Here is a 20,669-nt window from a genome sequence, read left to right as displayed (position 1 = left end):
TCAATTTCTCTTTATCAATTTAAAAACGCACCTCTCTGAGTTTCTCTTTATCAATTTGAAAAACCTTTCTATCTCTATTTGAAATTTCATCGACTTTATTTTGCATAATTTAGTAATGTTAGCTTACATACAAAGACTTTATTTCGGCGGGTGGGTAGGTGGGGGAGCCCTTAATTATTGGCTATGGATGCCCTATACCTAACCCGAAGTTGTCAATGGTCTTTGTTTCTCAAGTCTATGCTTGGCGTAACATGCACATTTGTTTAGAGCATATATTAAAATATGGCTCTCCTTGTTAAAGCTTGTTGATAAAACGGCAATATCAGTTTTTTTTCCAATGGTGGTAAATGGCGACAAAAAAGTATGCGTTGTATTGTAGGAAAAAATGATCGCTTTTCCTATTATGATGCCTCATCCTTGTAGGATTAAAGAGGTGCTTGAATTCCAGTTGCACAGTTTCTCAACATATCTACTATGCACTTCAAAGTTTGCAAGAAAACATCAACATATCTACTTTGCACTTCAAAGTTTGCAAGAAAACAACTACGGTTTTCCTACCTCTCAAGAAAGTATCAACATATCTACTTTGCACGTCAAAATTTTAAGATCCTCTCCAAGATATCGTTCTACCGATTACTCTCACCAAATTTATCAATCATTAGAACCCTTGGGGGGGAGTCACTATATGTAAAATATCCCTATCGCGTGCGTTCAAGGCCTATATTTTAAATCCCTTATTTGTGAATTTTTAAATCTATATAATATCCCCTTTTCTTTATGAATCTGTAAATTTTTTTGAAAAAAATTTAAATCATACCCTTATGTAAATATATTTCTGTAAGTTTCATAAATTAAAATTATGCTTCTGTTGAACGCACGTGATATTCACATTTTTTTGTGAGTGACCCCCCCGAGTTAGAACCTCTCTGCTACTTTGACATCTCACAACATCTAGTAGCTCTGCTAAATTAAAGAGAATCTTCAATATATATAAGCCCACGGGCATGCTCATGTACCAACTTTTGGAATATACAATCTCTCTTAAAGCTAACTGCTCCAAGGTTCATGGTGGTAATCCACTCTTGTGTGCATTCCATGCAATGAAAGCCCGGATGTGTGGACTCCATCCTCATTAAGTGCTAACCTTTCTTGCATCGGTATCAGAGCCAAGTCTTTGATCCATGTTCTTCTTCCTTCTTTCCTTCACTTCGTGCAAAACTTTCAAAAAAAAATGGGTATGTTTCTTAATTTTCTTGGTTTTCTTGATCTTTCATAACATTTTCTTGAGAATCTCGGTGGCAAGCATGGGAAAGGTTTCAAGTGGATGCTAGGAACCATGGCTATGGTGATCTTCAATCAACTAGATGAGATTTCTGTCAAGTTAGACAAAATTTGGTCACGAAATATGCACTTGGAGATGGAGATTTGGGTGTGTACTATTCTTTTTTTTTTTCCAATGTGGCCATCACATGTGAAACGTATTCTTCAAGATTTTTTTATAAAAATGATGGAAAATCGTGTGATGTGTTCACTGCCCCCTCTGTGCTCTATGATCTTCCTACTATGATGTTTTAGGGTTTTTGTGAGCTCGCCAAGCTTGACATTCTTGCTAGGTCGAACGAGAAGCATGAAACATGTCAAATCGGCATCAAATCCAATTTGCAGTGTGTTTCAGGGTTTTACTATGCTTTGCTAAGCTTAGCTAAGAAAAGAAGGCTTGCTTTACAAGTGTGGAAGGGTTGGGAAGTTGAAATCGGGTGAAAACGACGTCTAGATCTTCACAGAAGAGGAGTTGGCAATGCGCATCACTCCTTTGTTTTTTTTTGTTTTTCCTTAAAACAGTATGATTGCACCGCCTCTTTCCATAGCAAGGTCCAATTTTCTATTCGACAGGGTTTGATGGTCAACATTCCATTAGGAGATGCTGATGTTATTGCCATTCATGTTGTAAAAACAGCCAAAAAGTGTAGGGAAGAATTTGCTTGTATATGACATGAGCATTCAATTATCTGTCCCACCAAAAATCTCTCTTCACAGGAGTGGATTGAATAGCTACCTCAAGGCAGTTTGGTCCTATTAATCAAATAACAAAGCTGATGTTCATCATGAGCACCATCAGCTTGGAGATCTTCATGATTGTAACTCTCTAAGGCTAGGCATAAATTTTTTGGAGGCTAGGGTAGTAGGGAATAGAGCATCATTAACTTTTAGCCATGAAATAGATTTCCCTTGCCTTGTTTGCCAATGCTCACCCTTAAATTACATATGCAACTCCTAAGGTTTAGCAATGATGTAAGGGAGAGCTCCAAAGGCTTTCCAACAAATTGCAAGGTCATAAAGTTTTGGAGGTGCTTGAATTCGAGTTTCCCTCTAACCTCACAGTTTCTCACATCTCAAGAAAACATCAACATATCTACTTTGCACTTCAAAGTTTTAAGATCCCCTCCAAGATGCGATTCTACCGAGTACTCACGCCAAGCTTAGCACTCATTAATACCTCTCCTCTACTTTGACGTCTCACGATGTTTAACCACCTTGGTTAACATAGTTTTGGACACCACTTAACAACAACAAACAGGCATTATGCTCATCTACACAGAGCTTGACCGCCCAATCTGATGGTGTGCGTGTCTATGGACATAAGTGCCATGTTCGCAAGAGGCAAGAGCTTCCCAAGGATAAAGAATGAAGAATGTATTATGAGAAGTGTATTTGCATATTGTATAAGGCCAAATTATGAGCCAAGCATTGCATATTGCATTGGGAATCTTGAGTAGACACACTTTGAGTGAGTGTGAACACTATTGCCTTGTATATATATCAAATTTCTATCGTAATTAAGCACTCTCCCCATTTTCCTCTACTACTGGTGTCGCTTTTATTTGCATTACAGTAATAGCAATAGGTTTAGGTACCCTAATCCAAAAAAACACACAAAAAAAAACCACTTGATATTCACTACTTTCCCTTAATGGACTAGTTTTTTTATTAAGAGAGTGATTAGTGAACTAAAAGTGAGTAAAAAATCCCCATTGTAATTAAGCACTCTCCCCATTTTCCTCTACTAGTGGTGTCGCTTTTAGTTGCATTATAGTGTTAGCAATAGGTTTAGGTACCCTAATCCAAAAAAACACACAAAAAAAACCACTTGATATTCACTACTTTCCCTTAATGGACTAGTTTTTTTATTAAGAGAGTGATTAGTGAACTAAAAGTGAGTAAAAAACCCCCCAAAAATGAGCTAAAACGTCTATCTTTAAGTACAAGGATAATTTTTTGATGAACCATATGCGATTTGGAGTGTTTCTACACATCCACACATTATCTTAACTCAAAGATCAATCAAAAATATGGATTCTTGAGCTTCATTAAGCTCATTTTTGTGTTGCAAAATGAAGTACTAAATTAATCCTATGTTTTTTATTAACATATTTGCAAATGAGTACTTGAATTGTTGTTAATTCCATGAGGAATTCGTTTTTAATATGTTCATTTGCATGCATTTATTAATCAACTAAGATTAATTAGAATTCAAAAATTGCATCACAAAGAGGAAACTTTAGTGGAAAGATTAGTTTTCATTAATCCTTAATTGCTTGATTACACAACTCAGTAGGAGTTAAGGGAATTCAATGAGAAGAATCCAATGGGGCATATATAAAACAAAGGAGGACAAAATCCAAGGACAAGAAGAAGGGAGTGTCATTTAAGCATTTCCTAGGAGGGGATGTTGACCTTTGTCACTTTGCACCTTTGCTATTAAAAAATACGCCCCCCCCACATTATTTGGAGTGAAAACCACCACTACTACAGGATGACCCATTTTCGATGCCTAGTTTCAATGGTGGTTGTGTCGTCGAAATACCCGTCCTCGTCGATATAAACGTCAAAATGACCGTCGAAATCACATGCAAAAATGAAGGTTAAAATAAGTGTCTGTATAAGTGTCAAATTTTATTTTTTTGCTTTTTTTGTGTGACTTGTTTAAAAAATCAAGTGTGCAAAAAAAGAAACATTGACAAAACCAAGTATTTCTTGGTAAACAAAAATTAAGTAAGACGTTATAGCTCATCATCGACCCTCTCATGGTCAACTAGATCCATGGCTCCAAATGTACATCTATTTCCAGAAATACCTCCTCATCTGCATCTTCATCAATGGGTGTAGCCTCTGCATCGTTCTCTTCTAGTTCAGGCATTATAGGTGGTTGTGTTGAAAGATGTTCTTCTATTTCATCTTAAAATTTCGGATTAGTTGTGTGTGATTTTGGTTCAACTGCTAGTAATGGATGAGTTACTATACCTTCATTTCATCCTTCTTCGAGTTGTTCAATTGGATCAATATCTGTTTCTTGTGCTTCTTGAGTGGGTTCCTCAACCTCTAGTTCATCTGATATTTCCATATCTTCAAATATTTGTTTACTGCGTGGATCAATTTGGATTACAAACAACCACCTATGATCTCTCGGGTCCACCTTGAAGACTACTTGCTCACAATGCTCTGGTAGCACAATTGTGTCCCTTTGGTTTGTCCATATCTTTGTGTAGTCTACTTGAACACATCCACTCTTATCACTGCACATGGTTCTTGTGGTCCTTGAGTCACTACCTTGAACCACTACACATAAAAAATGAACATATAAAACTTTCTGAACCCAAGCTTGATAATGTCTTGTATCATTCCACAGTAATCAAGCATGCCAACTTCACTACTTAGTTCACTTACACTTGAACGACTTTCTTGCATGAAATTTGCTTTGACACCACAATCAAATGTTGTTCTCTTCTTATCTATTCTCTCCACTCGAAACTGACGACCGCGTGACCAAAGTGCACCAAATTTGAAATACTGCAAGCGAAAGAAGATCATGAAATTGTATCAAGAACAAAAACTTATACAAGACTATATCTTACAGTTTCTTGTGCACATATAAAAACTCACTTACATGTTAATTACAACCATATGCAAGCTCCTCCTCCTCGTCGGCTTATAACCTAGCCACTCTATTTTTCTTGTTGTATGGTTTGATGATACTATCTACTAGAAGGAAATTCTAAAGTTGTATGGCAATGATCTAGTTATTCAACTCTTTCTAAAATTCAAACGATCTTGGTCTCTTTCCCTCTTTTCTAGCTTATATCCCCCTTGATCCATTCTCCATAGCACTTGAGTTGAGGATGTCAAATTTATTAATCTTCTCTCGTAAAGCCATATCCATTGTTCTCTGAAGCCCTTCTCCTTGATGCTCTTCCCAACGAGCGGATCATCCTCTTCTTGTGTCCACAATTATGACATATCTAGGTCTGATGTACTAAGAAATTATGTTATGTATATAAGAGATTCTTGAACAAGCCATCCCATTGCCATACTGCCCTCAAGGTGAGCTTTTAGACAAAGCAAATCTTTCTCTCAAGGAAAAACATCCATTAGCTACTATGAACAACACCTGCTATAGCAACCTCGTCAACCACATGAACAAATAGGTGCAATTGAATGGTCAGGAAACTTGTTAGAAAGCATTTCTTCACCATTTTAACTACTTTAATGGAGTTTAGATGAGATGCTTGCAACGTATTTCTAACAATGCTTAGGGTTTCTCACCTCTCAAAGAAAACATCAACATATCTACTACGCACTTCAAAGTTTTCAAGAAAACATCGACATATCTACTTTGCACTTCAAAGTTTGCAAGAGAATAACTATGGTTGTCCTACCTCTCAAGAAAACATCAACATATCTACTTTACACTTCCAAATTGAAAGATCCCCTCCAAGATGCGATCCCACCAAATTTATCAATCATTAAAACCTCTCCACTACTTGGACGTCTCACGACATCTGGTAGCTCTAGTAAATCAAAGAAAATATTCAATATCTCATGGTCTTCTTTTGGCACCTCAAATGCAACAAGCCACCATATTTCATTCTCAGATTATACATTAAAGTAATCTGGAAAATTCAAGCAAATATTAGAATTCAACACTCTATTCTCATGAGAGTCAAGCTAGCTCGTTTTAGCTTTTGACCCTTAACAATTTCACTTTCATCTAGTTTAAGAACAAATTTCAGCACCACCATATTCTCTAATTGTGATATCTTAGAACTTAACTATTGTACATTGTACCTAATTGCAAACATCCAACATAATGTTATTTGCATTCAACTTGAATATTACCTCCTTTGAGCCTGATTTACAAATGTGCATGTGACACAAAATCACAGGATCATCGATGAGCTCTAAGATCTTTCCATTCAACAATTTTCGTGCTTGCACAATTTGCAATCCAAATTCACTGATAGTGCGTTGATGGGATTAAAGACCCATGATTAGAACAAAATGTTGCACGTATTTGTGTATCCTAAACCTTAAATCACGTTAACCCTTCTTACATTTATTGAGCTTATGATATATATATATATATATATAGTCATTACAAATAATATATAAAATTCTTCCTTACCCCACTACATTAACGTGCGATTAGTATCTAGTGTTTGTGAGTAGTGTACTCTCAAATTTTTCAGTCTCACAAGCCCACACACACAGATATATATATAGGTAAAATCAATTCAAGGTAGGTTTGTTCTTTGTGTAGACATTCGATTACCTCCCTTTCTATCGAAATTGGTTGGTGAATAAACATGTTTTCATTTTGGCTCAATCCCATGACTCTTATGTACACAAAGTACAAGTACTTTCATGCTAAGTAGGGTTTTCACTGGTTGACCCTTCCCCAAAAATCTAGACATGAGCATGATGGATGTCAACAATGAGTGCTTTGACTAAGTCAATTGCACTTAGAAGTCGATAAAAAGAAGTAGTTATTTGTCGATGGTATCTCAATGGAATTATGGATGCATGGAGTAATTTCAAAATTAATGCATGCAAGATTCAAATCTTAAGCAAAAGAAATAACAGCACCTAATTAATGGAGGACACTTAGGATGGGTCCACATGGTGAATGATGCAAAATAATCAAAAACATGGACATGGTCTAATTAATGGAGGGGCACTTGGGATGGGGTTCCACATGATGAAAGACATAAATAACAAGGTCAAATGTGGTGATTTAAGATGGACTAGAAGTCTACATCGATTAAATACGGGCTCACAACACCCATGTGAAATCAACATTGATATCCTAGAAGAGATTAAGTTTGGTATCCAACATTGATATCCTAGAAGAGATTAAGTTTGGTATCCAATTTGTAGGAACAATCATTCGGCCAGAGAGTGTCCACATTTAAGAGCATGTATGTAGTTAAGCCCCAACGAATGTGGTATAACTTTGTTGTTGAAACGAAGCCACAATGCCAGAATCCAATTAATGTCTCATTGCTTGTGTGTGTGAGAGAGAGGGAGAGAGCCTTGGATAGATATCCCCATAGAGCTTTTTATCAAGCGCTGTGTTTGCCCCAATAAACTCTTTTGACACTTGAACTAGTGTGTATAAAATAATTTTTTACACCTTTTAGAACCTCAAGGAAGCACACACACACACACACACACACACACACACACACACACACAGAGAGAGAGAGAGAGAGAGAGAGAGAGAGAGAGAGAGAGAGAGAGAGAGCCTTTGATAGATATCCCCATAGAGCTTTTTATCAAGCGCTGTGTTTGCCCCAATAAACGAAGCCACAATGCTAGAATCCAATTAATGTCTCATTGCTTGTGTGTGTGAGAGAGAGGGAGAGAGCCTTGGATAGATATCCCCATAGAGCTTTTTATCAAGCGCTGTGTTTGCCCCAATAAACTCTTTTGACACTTGAACTAGTGCGTATAAAAGAATTTTTTACACCTTTTAGAAGCTCAAGGAAGCACAGAGAGAGAGAGAGAGAGAGAGAGAGAGAGAGAGAGAGAGAGAGAGCGAGAGATGTCTTTCCTCAAGCATTGTGCTTCAATAGGTATGCAGTGCAGCGTTGTGCTTCGATAGGTATGCAGTGCAGCCATTGTGTTTCCAAGCCGTAGAAGAGCGTATAAAGATCAGACATGGAACTTTATATTGACTTAGCCTTGGCTCCTTGAGTTTGGACTATTGCGAAATTGTGATGAGGGGGGTTGTCCCCGTGTAGAAATGAGGCTACAGCCATGCTCGTGTTGCCATGGCTACAGCATACACGAGAGGGAGAAGGAGAGGAAGGCGCAGAGACACGCGCTCCTGCAAATGATGAAATTGTTCTGATTATATCGATTGATGTTGGTTACATTTATAACGAGTATAAGCACCCGTTCATTTGCATCAATTCGTGATGGGCGTTCACACTCATATAGTGGAGAGAAGCATTAATTCCAACACTCCCCCTTAATGCGAATGTTTGCATGAGGGTGAATGAAGAGATGTGATGCATATAGTGCTGTATGCATTATGAATTCATGTGTAATGCTATATATCTTTACATCATGAGTGTTAAATGAATAATGATATGTCGATGATGATATGACTGCTTTGGTAACCGCAACACATTTGTTTTGTGATGATGTCGATACACTTTTTGTCGAAGTTGATCTTCTTGACAACCACAAGACACATGTTCCAATATGATGTTGAGACATTGTGCTTTGTAGTAACTACAACACGTGTGTTCCGATATGTTGAAACACAAGTTCTTCCACTCTCAGACGTGCCATCCGTATTCTCCCCCTCAAGTTGAGTAGTGGAATTCCAAGTATTGCATTGGGTACATGTCAAAACAGAAAAGTTGTATGAGTACTTATGATCAATGAATATCAAATGAGAGGTGATGTTATTTACAAGTGTGTGTACAATTAAGTTTTAATGTCATCGCTCATCAGAGGCTGAATGGTTTTTAGCTTGTCGAAGACCAATGTTTAATTTAGGCCTCATGGGTGATGCAGACACTCCAATGGGCTCACTTGCCTCGTTGGGCATAGTTGTTTCCCTCTTGGGGATTTATAATTCCCTTTTTGGGTTGCTGTTTCATGCCACTTTGGGCGCTTAGAGTGGACAATTATATCACCCATAATTTTGTTTTAATTTCATACCTCGTGGGTGTGGCCAACACCCCATGCCTCTTTAGGCTAACTTTTCGGGTGTTATTGGTTTGCCCGAGCCCTATATTAGTGTCCATCGTAGGACGGACCTCTTTGGGTCTCTTTGCGGGTCACACTGCCCATTTGTGTTGTTTATTTTTTTAAAATAAATATTATTATTATTATTATTATTTGAAAAGATTTTTGTCATATTTGTGTAAAATGATGTGTCTGCACGCAAATAGCTTGAAAGTGTAGGCATGTTTGCACTCATGAATAGCATGAATATTTAGGCATGTTCGTGATGTGAGTGAGTTACTGAATATAAAAGTAATTTTTGATTGATTATAAAGAAAATATTATTATTTTATGTTTAATTAAAATAAAAGTGATTGTTATTACTAGTGGAGCACCCTTGGATCATCCTCTGAAGTAGAGAAACATCAAAGTTAAAATTATTTATGTTATTAAAATTATCTATGTTAAAGTTATCTATTTTTTTAAAAAAAAAATAAAAAAATATTGTTAGTTGTTTCTTTTTTTTAATATAATAATAATAATGAAGGGGGTTGTTTTGTGTATGCGTGTGTTATTAATATATATATATATATATTGTAATGAAGGTGGCGTAAAGGATGGGAATTATCTCGGGGATTAATTGTAATGGGAAATCCATGCGTACTGCAAGGGGTAGATATTGCGACGGTGTGCGGTAGTGGGAGGGGATCCACAAGTGTGAGCGATTCAAATGCAAATGACAACAATAATAAACCCACAAGTAATGGTACAATGGAGATAATTGTGCACGTAAGCTGCTGAAGTACAGGTGGTGTGGGGTCGAAGGTAGGTGTAGCAAAGAGGTGGGTTTACAAAGGTAGCAATGAATGGGTTGGTTGGCGTTTTTTCAAAAATTGAGAAGACGTGGGCAGAAGAGGCTCCTTTTCAGAAGGGACTATGGTTTTATTAATAAGGCTCAATAAGCCTTATTTTAAATAGGGTGCACCAGTGAACGTAGGAGCAAGAGGGCACAGAGGCCAGCACGAAGAAGAGGTAGAGAGCAGGAGGGTGCACAGGCCAGCAGGAAGAAGGAAATTGGTGCAACTACAGATACTGCATTGGGTGGCTGATTATCTAGAGACGGAAGCACGCAAGGCAGGCACCACAAGCACTCCAGGAAAGAGGCGATGATACCATGTACAGCCACATACACTAGAGGGACAAGGAGAGGGAGGCGCAGAGACACGTGCTCGTGCAGATGATGAAACCATTCTGATTATATCGATTGATGTTGGTTACATTTATAACAAGTATAAGCACCCGTTCATTTGCATCACTTCGTGATGGGCGTTCACACTCGTATAGTGGACACGAGCATTAATTCCAACACCCCGAGTGTAAACTTTACATTGGCTCTACACCCCGAGTGTAAACTTTACATTGAATTAGCCTTGGCTCTTCGAGCTTGGAAATTGTCGTGAGGGGAGGGGGGTGTAAACTAGGCCTGCAGCAGCTGATCATGAGGACTACGCTAGCCGCGGGAGGCTGGGCAAGCTCTCGCTTAAGGCGGCGGCGATCTTGCGAGCAGCGAACCGTGTTTCATTGGAGGCGGCGCTGTGGGCCACGGCAATGGCCTTCACCAACGCGCCTTGCTCCAACGCCGTGATCTTCACCTTGGTGTCGTCTGGGGCCCACTTCAGCACCAGCCACACGATGTGTACCGCGTGCTGGGTGGCGCTCTCTGAAACGGAGCTCATGTGCTTCACAACCACGCCCATATGGCTGCATGTGGCGGCCCTTCCTTCGGCACAGTGGCAGAGCGCCTCCAGAGCCTTCATGGCCAGTTCTATGGTGGGCTTGTCCGGCCGCCCGGCCAGCACTTCCGCTAGCGCTTCTGCTGCGCCAGCTTCAGTAGCCAACACACGGTTCGTACTGCTAGCCGAGCAAACCTCCAGCAGCAGGGCGAGCCCCGCTTTGGAAGCCCTTGGAGAAGATCCCGCTTCCTTGATCAGCCCCACAGCCCCGCCCATGAAGCCCTGCACTGCTCCCACTTTTCTCTTCAAGCCATCCGACAGCGCCATCCTGGTTAGAACAAGTGCTGCATTTTGCCTAATTGCATCGGCTCTCCCTCGGACTACTACGTTGGCCAGGCACAAGACGAGCTCTTCGGTGGGCGGCTCCGCTGTTCCACCATGTCCCGCAGCTTCAGTCAAGAGATCCAATAGCCTCAGCGTCTCATCAGCCATGCCCAGAACTGTCCTCGGAGTTGGGCACCCAGTCATGTGAGACATATTATTAGCAGAGCCGTGCGACAGCTGGGTCGACCTGGACAGAAACTTCCCCAACTGAGGCAACGCCCCCGCTTGCACCATGTGCTTGCGAGCCCTGGGCCGATCTAGAGCTAGCCGGCTCAATTTCTGCAGCGCATCCAGGGAATCTCCATTACGTTGCCCGATCTGGTCGATGAGGTGCGGGATCTCCCTCAGAGAGGGGGGCTTCCGGGGGGTCAATACCTTCTCTATGCCTAGGCTCTTATTCTGCAAACACCAGCTCTGGATCATGCGACGCAGCACGTGGTTGGGGATGGGCTCCTCCTCCTCCGCGTCAATCGGCTGGCGCGTTACCGGGCAAGTGCTGTGTCCGTCGTCCAGCCACTTCTCGATGCTGCAGCGGTCGAAGGTTTGGCCGGAGCTCAACGTGACGGGGTCTCGCATAAGCTCGAGAGAAATGGGGCAGACGAAATAGGATGGCACGGACACCTGCACCTCAAGCATACTAGTCTTGGACATGTGAAAAGCTGCTCTGGCTGGAGGGGCAGTTCAGTACGGGAATAGGATTTTGTGCGTGTGTGCGCGCGCGCGCGCGAGAGAGAGAGAGAGAGAGAGAGAGAGAGAGAGAGATTGCTTATCTGCTTGCTGTGAAGCAAACAGGAGAGCGAAGATCGCAATTGCCACAGACGACTCCTCCAACATTGTTCTGTACACTTGGGGAGAGGGCTAAGTCAAAACACAGACCACGAAGACGTCAACCCTTGACCCGTGTTATCCGCATGCGGGCTACTATTTGCTTCTATCACTGTTTTTCAACCCCTTCACTTACTTTATTAAATACAAACCTGTCCGTTTCGTCGACCACCAAAAACCTACCTCAATTTCTCTTTATCAATTTAAAAACGCACCTCTCTGAGTTTCTCTTTATCAATTTGAAAAACCTTTCTATCTCTATTTGAAATTTCATCGACTTTATTTTGCATAATTTAGTAATGTTAGCTTACATACAAAGACTTTATTTCGGCGGGTGGGTAGGTGGGGGAGCCCTTAATTATTGGCTATGGATGCCCTATACCTAACCCGAAGTTGTCAATGGTCTTTGTTTCTCAAGTCTATGCTTGGCGTAACATGCACATTTGTTTAGAGCATATATTAAAATATGGCTCTCCTTGTTAAAGCTTGTTGATAAAACGGCAATATCAGTTTTTTTTCCAATGGTGGTAAATGGCGACAAAAAAGTATGCGTTGTATTGTAGGAAAAAATGATCGCTTTTCCTATTATGATGCCTCATCCTTGTAGGATTAAAGAGGTGCAAAGTTTGCAAGAAAACAACTACGGTTTTCCTACCTCTCAAGAAAGTATCAACATATCTACTTTGCACGTCAAAATTTTAAGATCCTCTCCAAGATATCGTTCTACCGATTACTCTCACCAAATTTATCAATCATTAGAACCCTTGGGGGGGAGTCACTATATGTAAAATATCCCTATCGCGTGCGTTCAAGGCCTATATTTTAAATCCCTTATTTGTGAATTTTTAAATCTATATAATATCCCCTTTTCTTTATGAATCTGTAAATTTTTTTGAAAAAAATTTAAATCATACCCTTATGTAAATATATTTCTGTAAGTTTCATAAATTAAAATTATGCTTCTGTTGAACGCACGTGATATTCACATTTTTTTGTGAGTGACCCCCCCGAGTTAGAACCTCTCTGCTACTTTGACATCTCACAACATCTAGTAGCTCTGCTAAATTAAAGAGAATCTTCAATATATATAAGCCCACGGGCATGCTCATGTACCAACTTTTGGAATATACAATCTCTCTTAAAGCTAACTGCTCCAAGGTTCATGGTGGTAATCCACTCTTGTGTGCATTCCATGCAATGAAAGCCCGGATGTGTGGACTCCATCCTCATTAAGTGCTAACCTTTCTTGCATCGGTATCAGAGCCAAGCCTTTGATCCATGTTCTTCTTCCTTCTTTCTTTCACTTCGTGCAAAACTTTCAAAAAAAATGGGTATGTTTCTTAATTTTCTTGGTTTTCTTGATCTTTCATAACATTTTCTTGAGAATCTCGGTGGCAAGCATGGGAAAGGTTTCAAGTGGATGCTAGGAACCATGGCTATGGTGATCTTCAATCAACTAGATGAGATTTCTGTCAAGTTAGACAAAATTTGGTCACGAAATATGCACTTGGAGATGGAGATTTGGGTGTGTACTATTCTTTTTTTTTTTCCAATGTGGCCATCACATGTGAAACGTATTCTTCAAGATTTTTTTATAAAAATGATGGAAAATTGTGTGATGTGTTCACAGCCCCCTCTGTGCTCTATGATCTTCCTACTATGATGTTTTAGGGTTTTTGTGAGCTCGCCAAGCTTGACATTCTTGCTAGGTCGAACGAGAAGCATGAAACATGTCAAATCGGCATCAAATCCAATTTGCAGTGTGTTTCAGGGTTTTACTACGCTTTGCTAAGCTTAGCTAAGAAAAGAAGGCTTGCTTTACAAGTGTGGAAGGGTTGGGAAGTTGAAATCGGGTGAAAACGACGTCTAGATCTTCACAGAAGAGGAGTTGGCAATGCGCATCACTCCTTTGTTTTTTTTGTTTTTCCTTAAAACAGCATGATTGCACCGCCTCTTTCCATAGCAAGGTCCAATTTTCTATTCGACAGGGTTTGATGGTCAACATTCCATTAGGAGATGCTGATGTTATTGCCATTCATGTTGTAAAAACAGCCAAAAAGTGTAGGGAAGAATTTGCTTGTATATGACATGAGCATTCAATTATCTGTCCCACCAAAAATCTCTCTTCACAGGAGTGGATTGAATAGCTACCTCAAGGCAGTTTGGTCCTATTAATCAAATAACAAAGTTGATGTTCATCATGAGCACCATCAGCTTGGAGATCTTCATGATTGTAACTCTCTAAGGCTAGGCATAAATTTTTTGGAGGCTAGGGTAGTAGGGAATAGAGCATCATTAACTTTTAGCCATGAAATAGATTTCCCTTGCCTTGTTTGCCAATGCTCACCATTAAATTACATATGCAACTCCTAAGGTTTAGCAATGATGTAAGGGAGGGCTCCAAAGGCTTTCCAACAAATTGCAAGGTAATAAAGTTTTGGAGGTGCTTGAATTCGAGTTTCCCTCTAACAATGCTCACAGTTTCTCACATCTCAAGAAAACATCAACATATCTACTTTGCACTTCAAAGTTTTCAGATCCCCTCCAAGATGCGATTCTACCGAGTACTCACGCCAAGCTTAGCACTCATTAATACCTCTCCGCTACTTTGACGTCTCACGATAATTAACCACCTTGGTTAACATAATTTTGGACACCACTTAACAACAACAAACAGGCATTATGCTCATCTACACAGAGCTTGACCGCCCAATCTGATGGTGTGCGTGTCTATGGACATAAGTGCCATGTTCGCAAGAGGCAAGAGCTTCCCAAGGATAAAGAATGAAGAATGTATTATGAGAAGTGTATTTGCATATTGTATAAGGCCAAATTATGAGCCAAGCATTGCATATTGCATTGGGAATCTTGAGTAGACACACTTTGAGTGAGTGTGAACACTATTGCCTTGTATATATATCAAATTTCTATCGTAATTAAGCACTCTCCCCATTTTCCTCTACTATTGGTGTCGCTTTTATTTGCATTACAGTAATAGCAATAGGTTTAGGTACCCTAATCCAAAAAAACACACAAAAAAAAACCACTTGATATTCACTACTTTCCCTTAATGGACTAGTTTTTTTATTAAGAGAGTGATTAGTGAACTAAAAGTGAGTAAAAAATCCCCATTGTAATTAAGCACTCTCCCCATTTTCCTCTACTAGTGGTGTCGCTTTTAGTTGCATTATAGTGTTAGCAATAGGTTTAGGTACCCTAATCCAAAAAAACACACAAAAAAAACCACTTGATATTCACTACTTTCCCTTAATGGACTAGTTTTTTTTATAAGAGAGTGATTAGTGAACTAAAAGTGAGTAAAAAATCCCCCCAAAAATGAGCTAAAACATCTATCTTTAAGTACAAGGATAATTTTTTGATGAACCATATGCGATTTGGAGTGTTTCTACACATCCACACATTATCTTAACTCAAAGATCAATCAAAAATATGGATTTTTGAGCTTCATTAAGCTCATTTTTGTGTTGCAAAATGAAGTACTAAATTAATCCTATGTTTTTTATTAACATATTTGCAAATGAGTACTTGAATTGTTGTTAATTCCATGAGGAATTCGTTTTTAATATGTTCATTTGCATGCATTTATTAATCAACTAAGATTAATTAGAATTCAAAAATTGCATCACAAAGAGGAAACTTTAGTGGAAAGATTAGTTTTCATTAATCCTTAATTGCTTGATTACACAACTCAGTAGGAGTTAAGGGAATTCAATGAGAAGAATCCAATGGGGCATATATAAAACAAAGGAGGACAAAATCCAAGGACAAGAAGAAGGGAGTGTCATTCAAGCATTTCCTAGGAGGGGATGTTGACCTTTGTCACTTTGCACCTTTGCTATTAAAAAATACGCCCCCCCCCACATTATTTGGAGTGAAAACCACCACTACTACAGGATGACCCATTTTCGATGCCTAGTTTCAATGGTGGTTGTGTCGTCGAAATACCCGTCCTCGTCGATATAAACGTCAAAATGACCGTCGAAATCACATGCAAAAATGAAGGTTAAAATAAGTGTCTGTATAAGTGTCAAATTTTATTTTTTTGCTTTTTTTGTGTGACTTGTTTAAAAAATCAAGTGTGCAAAAAAAGAAACATTGACAAAAACCAAGTATTTCTTGGTAAACAAAAATTAAGTAAGACGTTATAGCTCATCATCGACCCTCTCATGGTCAACTAGATCCATGGCTCCAAATGTACATCTATTTCCACAAATACCTCCTCATCTGCATCTTCATCAATGGGTGTAGCCTCTGCATCGTTCTCTTCTAGTTCAGGCATTATAGGTGGTTGTGTTGAAAGTTGTTCTTCTATTTCATCTTAAAATTTCGGATTAGTTGTTGTGTGTGCTTTTGGTTCAACTGCTAGTAATGGATGAGTTACTATACCTTCATTTCATCCTTCTTCCAGTTGTTCAATTGGATCAATATCTGTTTCTTGTGCTTCTTGAGTGGGTTCCTCAACCTCTAGTTCATCTGATATTTTCATATCTTCAAATATTTGTTTACTGCGTGGATCAATTTGGATTACAAACAACCACCTATGATCTCTCGGGTCCACCTTGAAGACTACCTGCTCACAATGCTTTGGTAGCACAATTGTGTCCCTTTGGTTTGTCCATATCTTTGTGTAGTCTACTTGAACACATCCACTCTTATCACACTGCACATGGTTCTTGTGGTCCTTGAGTCACTACCTTGAACCACTACACATAAAAAATGAACATATAAAACTTTCTGAACCCAACCTTGATAATGTCTTGTATCATTCCACAGTAATCAAGCATGCCAACTTCACTACTTAGTTCACTTACACTTGAACGACTTTCTTGCATGAAATTTGCTTTGACACCACAATCAAATGTTGTTCTCTTCTTATCTATTCTCTCCACTCGAAACTGACGACCGCGTGACCAAAGTGCACCAAATTTGAAATACTGCAAGCGAAAGAAGATCATGAAATTGTATCAAGAACAAAAACTTATACAAGACTATATCTTACAGTTTCTTGTGCACATATAAAAACTCACTTACATGTTAATTACAACCATATGCAAGCTCCTCCTCCTCGTCGGCTTATAACCTAGCCACTCTATTTTTCTTGTTGTATGGTTTGATGATACTATCTACTAGAAGGAAATTCTAAAGTTGTATGGCAATGATCTAGTTATTCAACTCTTTCTAAAATTCAAACGATCTTGGTCTCTTCCCCTCTTTTCTAGCTTATATCCCCCTTGATCCATTCTCCATAGCACTTGAGTTGAGGATGTCAAATTTATTAATCTTCTCTCGTAAAGCCATATCCATTGTTCTCTGAAGCCCTTCTCCTTGATGCTCTTCCCAACGAGCGGATCATCCTCTTCTTGTGTCCACAATTATGACATATCTAGGTCTGATGTACTAAGAAATTATGTTATGTATATAAGAGATTCTTGAACAAGCCATCCCATTGCCATACTGCCCTCAAGGTGAGCTTTTAGACAAAGCAAATCTTTCTCTCAAGGAAAAACATCCATTAGCTACTATGAACAACACTTGCTATAGCAACCTCGTCAACCACATGAACAAATAGGTGCAATTGAATGGTCAGGAAACTTGTTAGAAAGCATTTCTTCACCATTTTAACTACTTTAATGGAGTTTAGATGAGATGCTTGCAACGTATTTCTAACAATGCTTAGGGTTTCTCACCTCTCAAAGAAAACATCAACATATCTACTACGCACTTCAAAGTTTTCAAGAAAACATCGACATATCTACTTTGCACTTCAAAGTTTGCAAGAGAATAACTATGGTTGTCCTACCTCTCAAGAAAACATCAACATATCTACTTTACACTTCCAAATTGAAAGATCCCCTCCAAGATGCGATCCCACCAAATTTATCAATCATTAAAACCTCTCCACTACTTGGACGTCTCACGACATCTGGTAGCTCTAGTAAATCAAAGAAAATCTTCAATATCTCATGGTCTTCTTTTGGCACCTCAAATGCAACAAGCCACCATATTTCATTCTCAGATTATACATTAAAGTAATCTGGAAAATTTGAGCAAATATTAGAATTCAACACTCTATTCTCATGAGAGTCAAGCTAGCTCGTTTTAGCTTTTGACCCTTAACAATTTCACTTTCATCTAGTTTAAGAACAAATTTCAGCACCACCATATTCTCTAATTGTGATATCTTAGAACTTAACTATTGTACATTGTACCTAATTGCAAACATCCAACATAATGTTGTTATTTGCATTCAACTTGAATATTACCTCCTTTGAGCCTGATTTACAAATGTGCATGTGACACAAAATCACAGGATCATCGATGAGCTCTAAGATCTTTCCATTCAACAATTTTCGTGCTTGCACAATTTGCAATCCAAATTCACTGATAGTGCGTTGATGGGATTAAAGACCCATGATTAGAACAAAATGTTGCACGTATTTGTGTATCCTAAACCTTAAATCACGTTAACCCTTCTTACATTTATTGAGCTTATGATATATATATATATATATATATATATATATATATATATATAGTCATTACAAATAATATATAAAATTCTTCCTTACCCCACTACATTAACGTGCGATTAGTATCTAGTGTTTGTGAGTAGTGTACTCTCAAATTTTTCAGTCTCACAAGCCCACACACACAGATATATATATAGGTAAAATCAATTCAAGGTAGGTTTGTTCTTTGTGTAGACATTCGATTACCTCCCTTTCTATCGAAATTGGTTGGTGAATAAACATGTTTTCATTTTGGCTCAATCCCATGACTCTTATGTACACAAAGTACAAGTACTTTCATGCTAAGTAGGGTTTTCACTGGTTGACCCTTCCCCAAAAATCTAGACATGAGCATGATGGATGTCAACAATGAGTGCTTTGACTAAGTCAATTGCACTTAGAAGTCGATAAAAAGAAGTAGTTATTTGTCGATGGTATCTCAATGGAATTATGGATGCATGGAGTAATTTCAAAATTAATGCATGCAAGATTCAAATCTTAAGCAAAAGAAATAACAACACCTAATTAATGGAGGACACTTAGGATGGGTCCACATGGTGAATGATGCAAAATAATCAAAAACATGGACATGGTCTAATTAATGGAGGGGCACTTGGGATGGGGTTCCACATGATGAAAGACATAAATAACAAGGTCAAATGTGGTGATTTAAGATGGACTAGAAGTCTACATCGATTAAATACGGGCTCACAACACCCATGTGAAATCAACATTGATATCCTGGAAGAGATTAAGTTTGGTATCCAACATTGATATCCTAGAAGAGATTAAGTTTGGTATCCAATTTGTAGGAACAATCATTCGGCCAGAGAGTGTCCACATTTAAGAGCGAGAACACAATTGTAATGCACTCATTGTCAACAATATGGTAACCCCATGAAACTTCTCGTTGCTACTACCAAAGAAACCTGCAATCATAACCCCACTCAAAAGTAAACATTAGATTCTTAAACCCATTGAAATCCCAATTTTGGGTAAAACACGGAGTGATCTTGGGACACATCATCTCAAAAAATGAAATGTCCACAAATAAAGGAAAAATAAAGCTCATTTTGGAATTGCCACCACCAAACAACTTCAAGGAAGTACACCGTTTCATGGGACATGTTGGTTACTACAGAAGATTCATCTTCATGTATGCAACCTATGCTCGTCAATTATATATATTACTAATTATTTCCAATATGAAAAGCTAAAGAAAACTTTAGCTAGTGCTCCAATTCTAAGAGCACCACAATGCCCATGACAACTGTGACGGTCTCGAATCTAGCCATATCTTAATCATATAACTTAATCTAAAAAAATATTAAACTCACTTAACCCTACTATTTCTATATAGCAATACAATCAAATCAACCTTCTCGAATAGCAAACAAGAATGCATGCCATATCCAAGATTCTTATCACATAAGCAAAGAATCATGTAATCTCAAATAAACATTAACATGATATAAATCTCTATCAATTACAACATAGCATCTCAATCAATCACAATGTATGTGTCTATCGCAAGATTCTATCATCATCATCATGCTCGGCAACATGGTTAGTCATAATGACCAAAATCAAGCCAATTTAGGGCTTTCTCCGATGCCCGTCCACCCAACCTCCACACTGGACATCGTGGCTACTATCGCAGGTATGCCTCTCTGAATCTTATCCTCTCTGGGTTCTACCACAACATCAACTAAATACGGGCTAAGAAGTCTACATCGACTAAATACGGGCTCACAACACCCATGTGAAATCAACATTGATGTCCTAGAAGAGATTTAGTTTGGTATCCAATTTGTAGGAACAATCATTCGGCCAAAGAGTGTTCACATTTAAGAGCTGCACTCATGGTCAACAGTATGGTAACCCCATGACACTTCTCGTTGTTTGCTACTACCAAAGAAACCTGCAATCATAACCCCACTCAAAAATAAACACTATATTCTTAAACCCATTGGAAATCCCAATTTTGGGTAAAACACGGAGTGATCTTGGGACACATCATCTCAAAAAATGAAATGTCCACAAATAAAGGAAAAATAAAGCTCATTTTGGAATTGCCACCAACTTCAAGGAAGTACACCGTTTCATGGGACATGTTGGTTACTACTACAGAAGATTCATCTTCATGTATGTAACCTATGCTCGTCTGTTATATATATTACTG

The 20,669-nt window shown here is 38.7% G+C and overlaps 1 protein-coding gene across 1 annotated transcript; it reads right to left on the bottom strand.

The window, feature by feature from the left end:
- Nucleotides 1-9,936: 9,936 nt before the first annotated feature.
- LOC147618138 (U-box domain-containing protein 25-like) lies at nt 9,937-12,103 on the bottom strand. The gene has a single exon (XM_086774567.1). The coding sequence runs from the start codon at nt 11,781-11,783 to the stop codon at nt 10,521-10,523; it is 1,263 nt and encodes a 420-aa protein (XP_086630693.1). The 5' UTR covers nt 11,784-12,103; the 3' UTR covers nt 9,937-10,520.
- Nucleotides 12,104-20,669: the final 8,566 nt, after the last annotated feature.

The sequence above is a fragment of the Cibotium barometz genome, chromosome 35, assembly GCF_041138505.1.
Source record: "Cibotium barometz isolate CiBa-2024 chromosome 35, ASM4113850v1, whole genome shotgun sequence".
NCBI classification, from domain to species: Eukaryota; Viridiplantae; Streptophyta; class Polypodiopsida; order Cyatheales; family Cibotiaceae; genus Cibotium; species Cibotium barometz.
Note: the sequence above shows the minus strand (reverse complement) of the source record. Positions and strands in the feature narration are given on the sequence as shown.

Coding starts and splice junctions, on each gene's coding strand:
- LOC147618138 (XM_086774567.1), bottom strand. CDS start 11,783: ATGTCCAAGACTAGTATGCTTGAGGTGCAGGTGTCCGTGCCATCCTAT.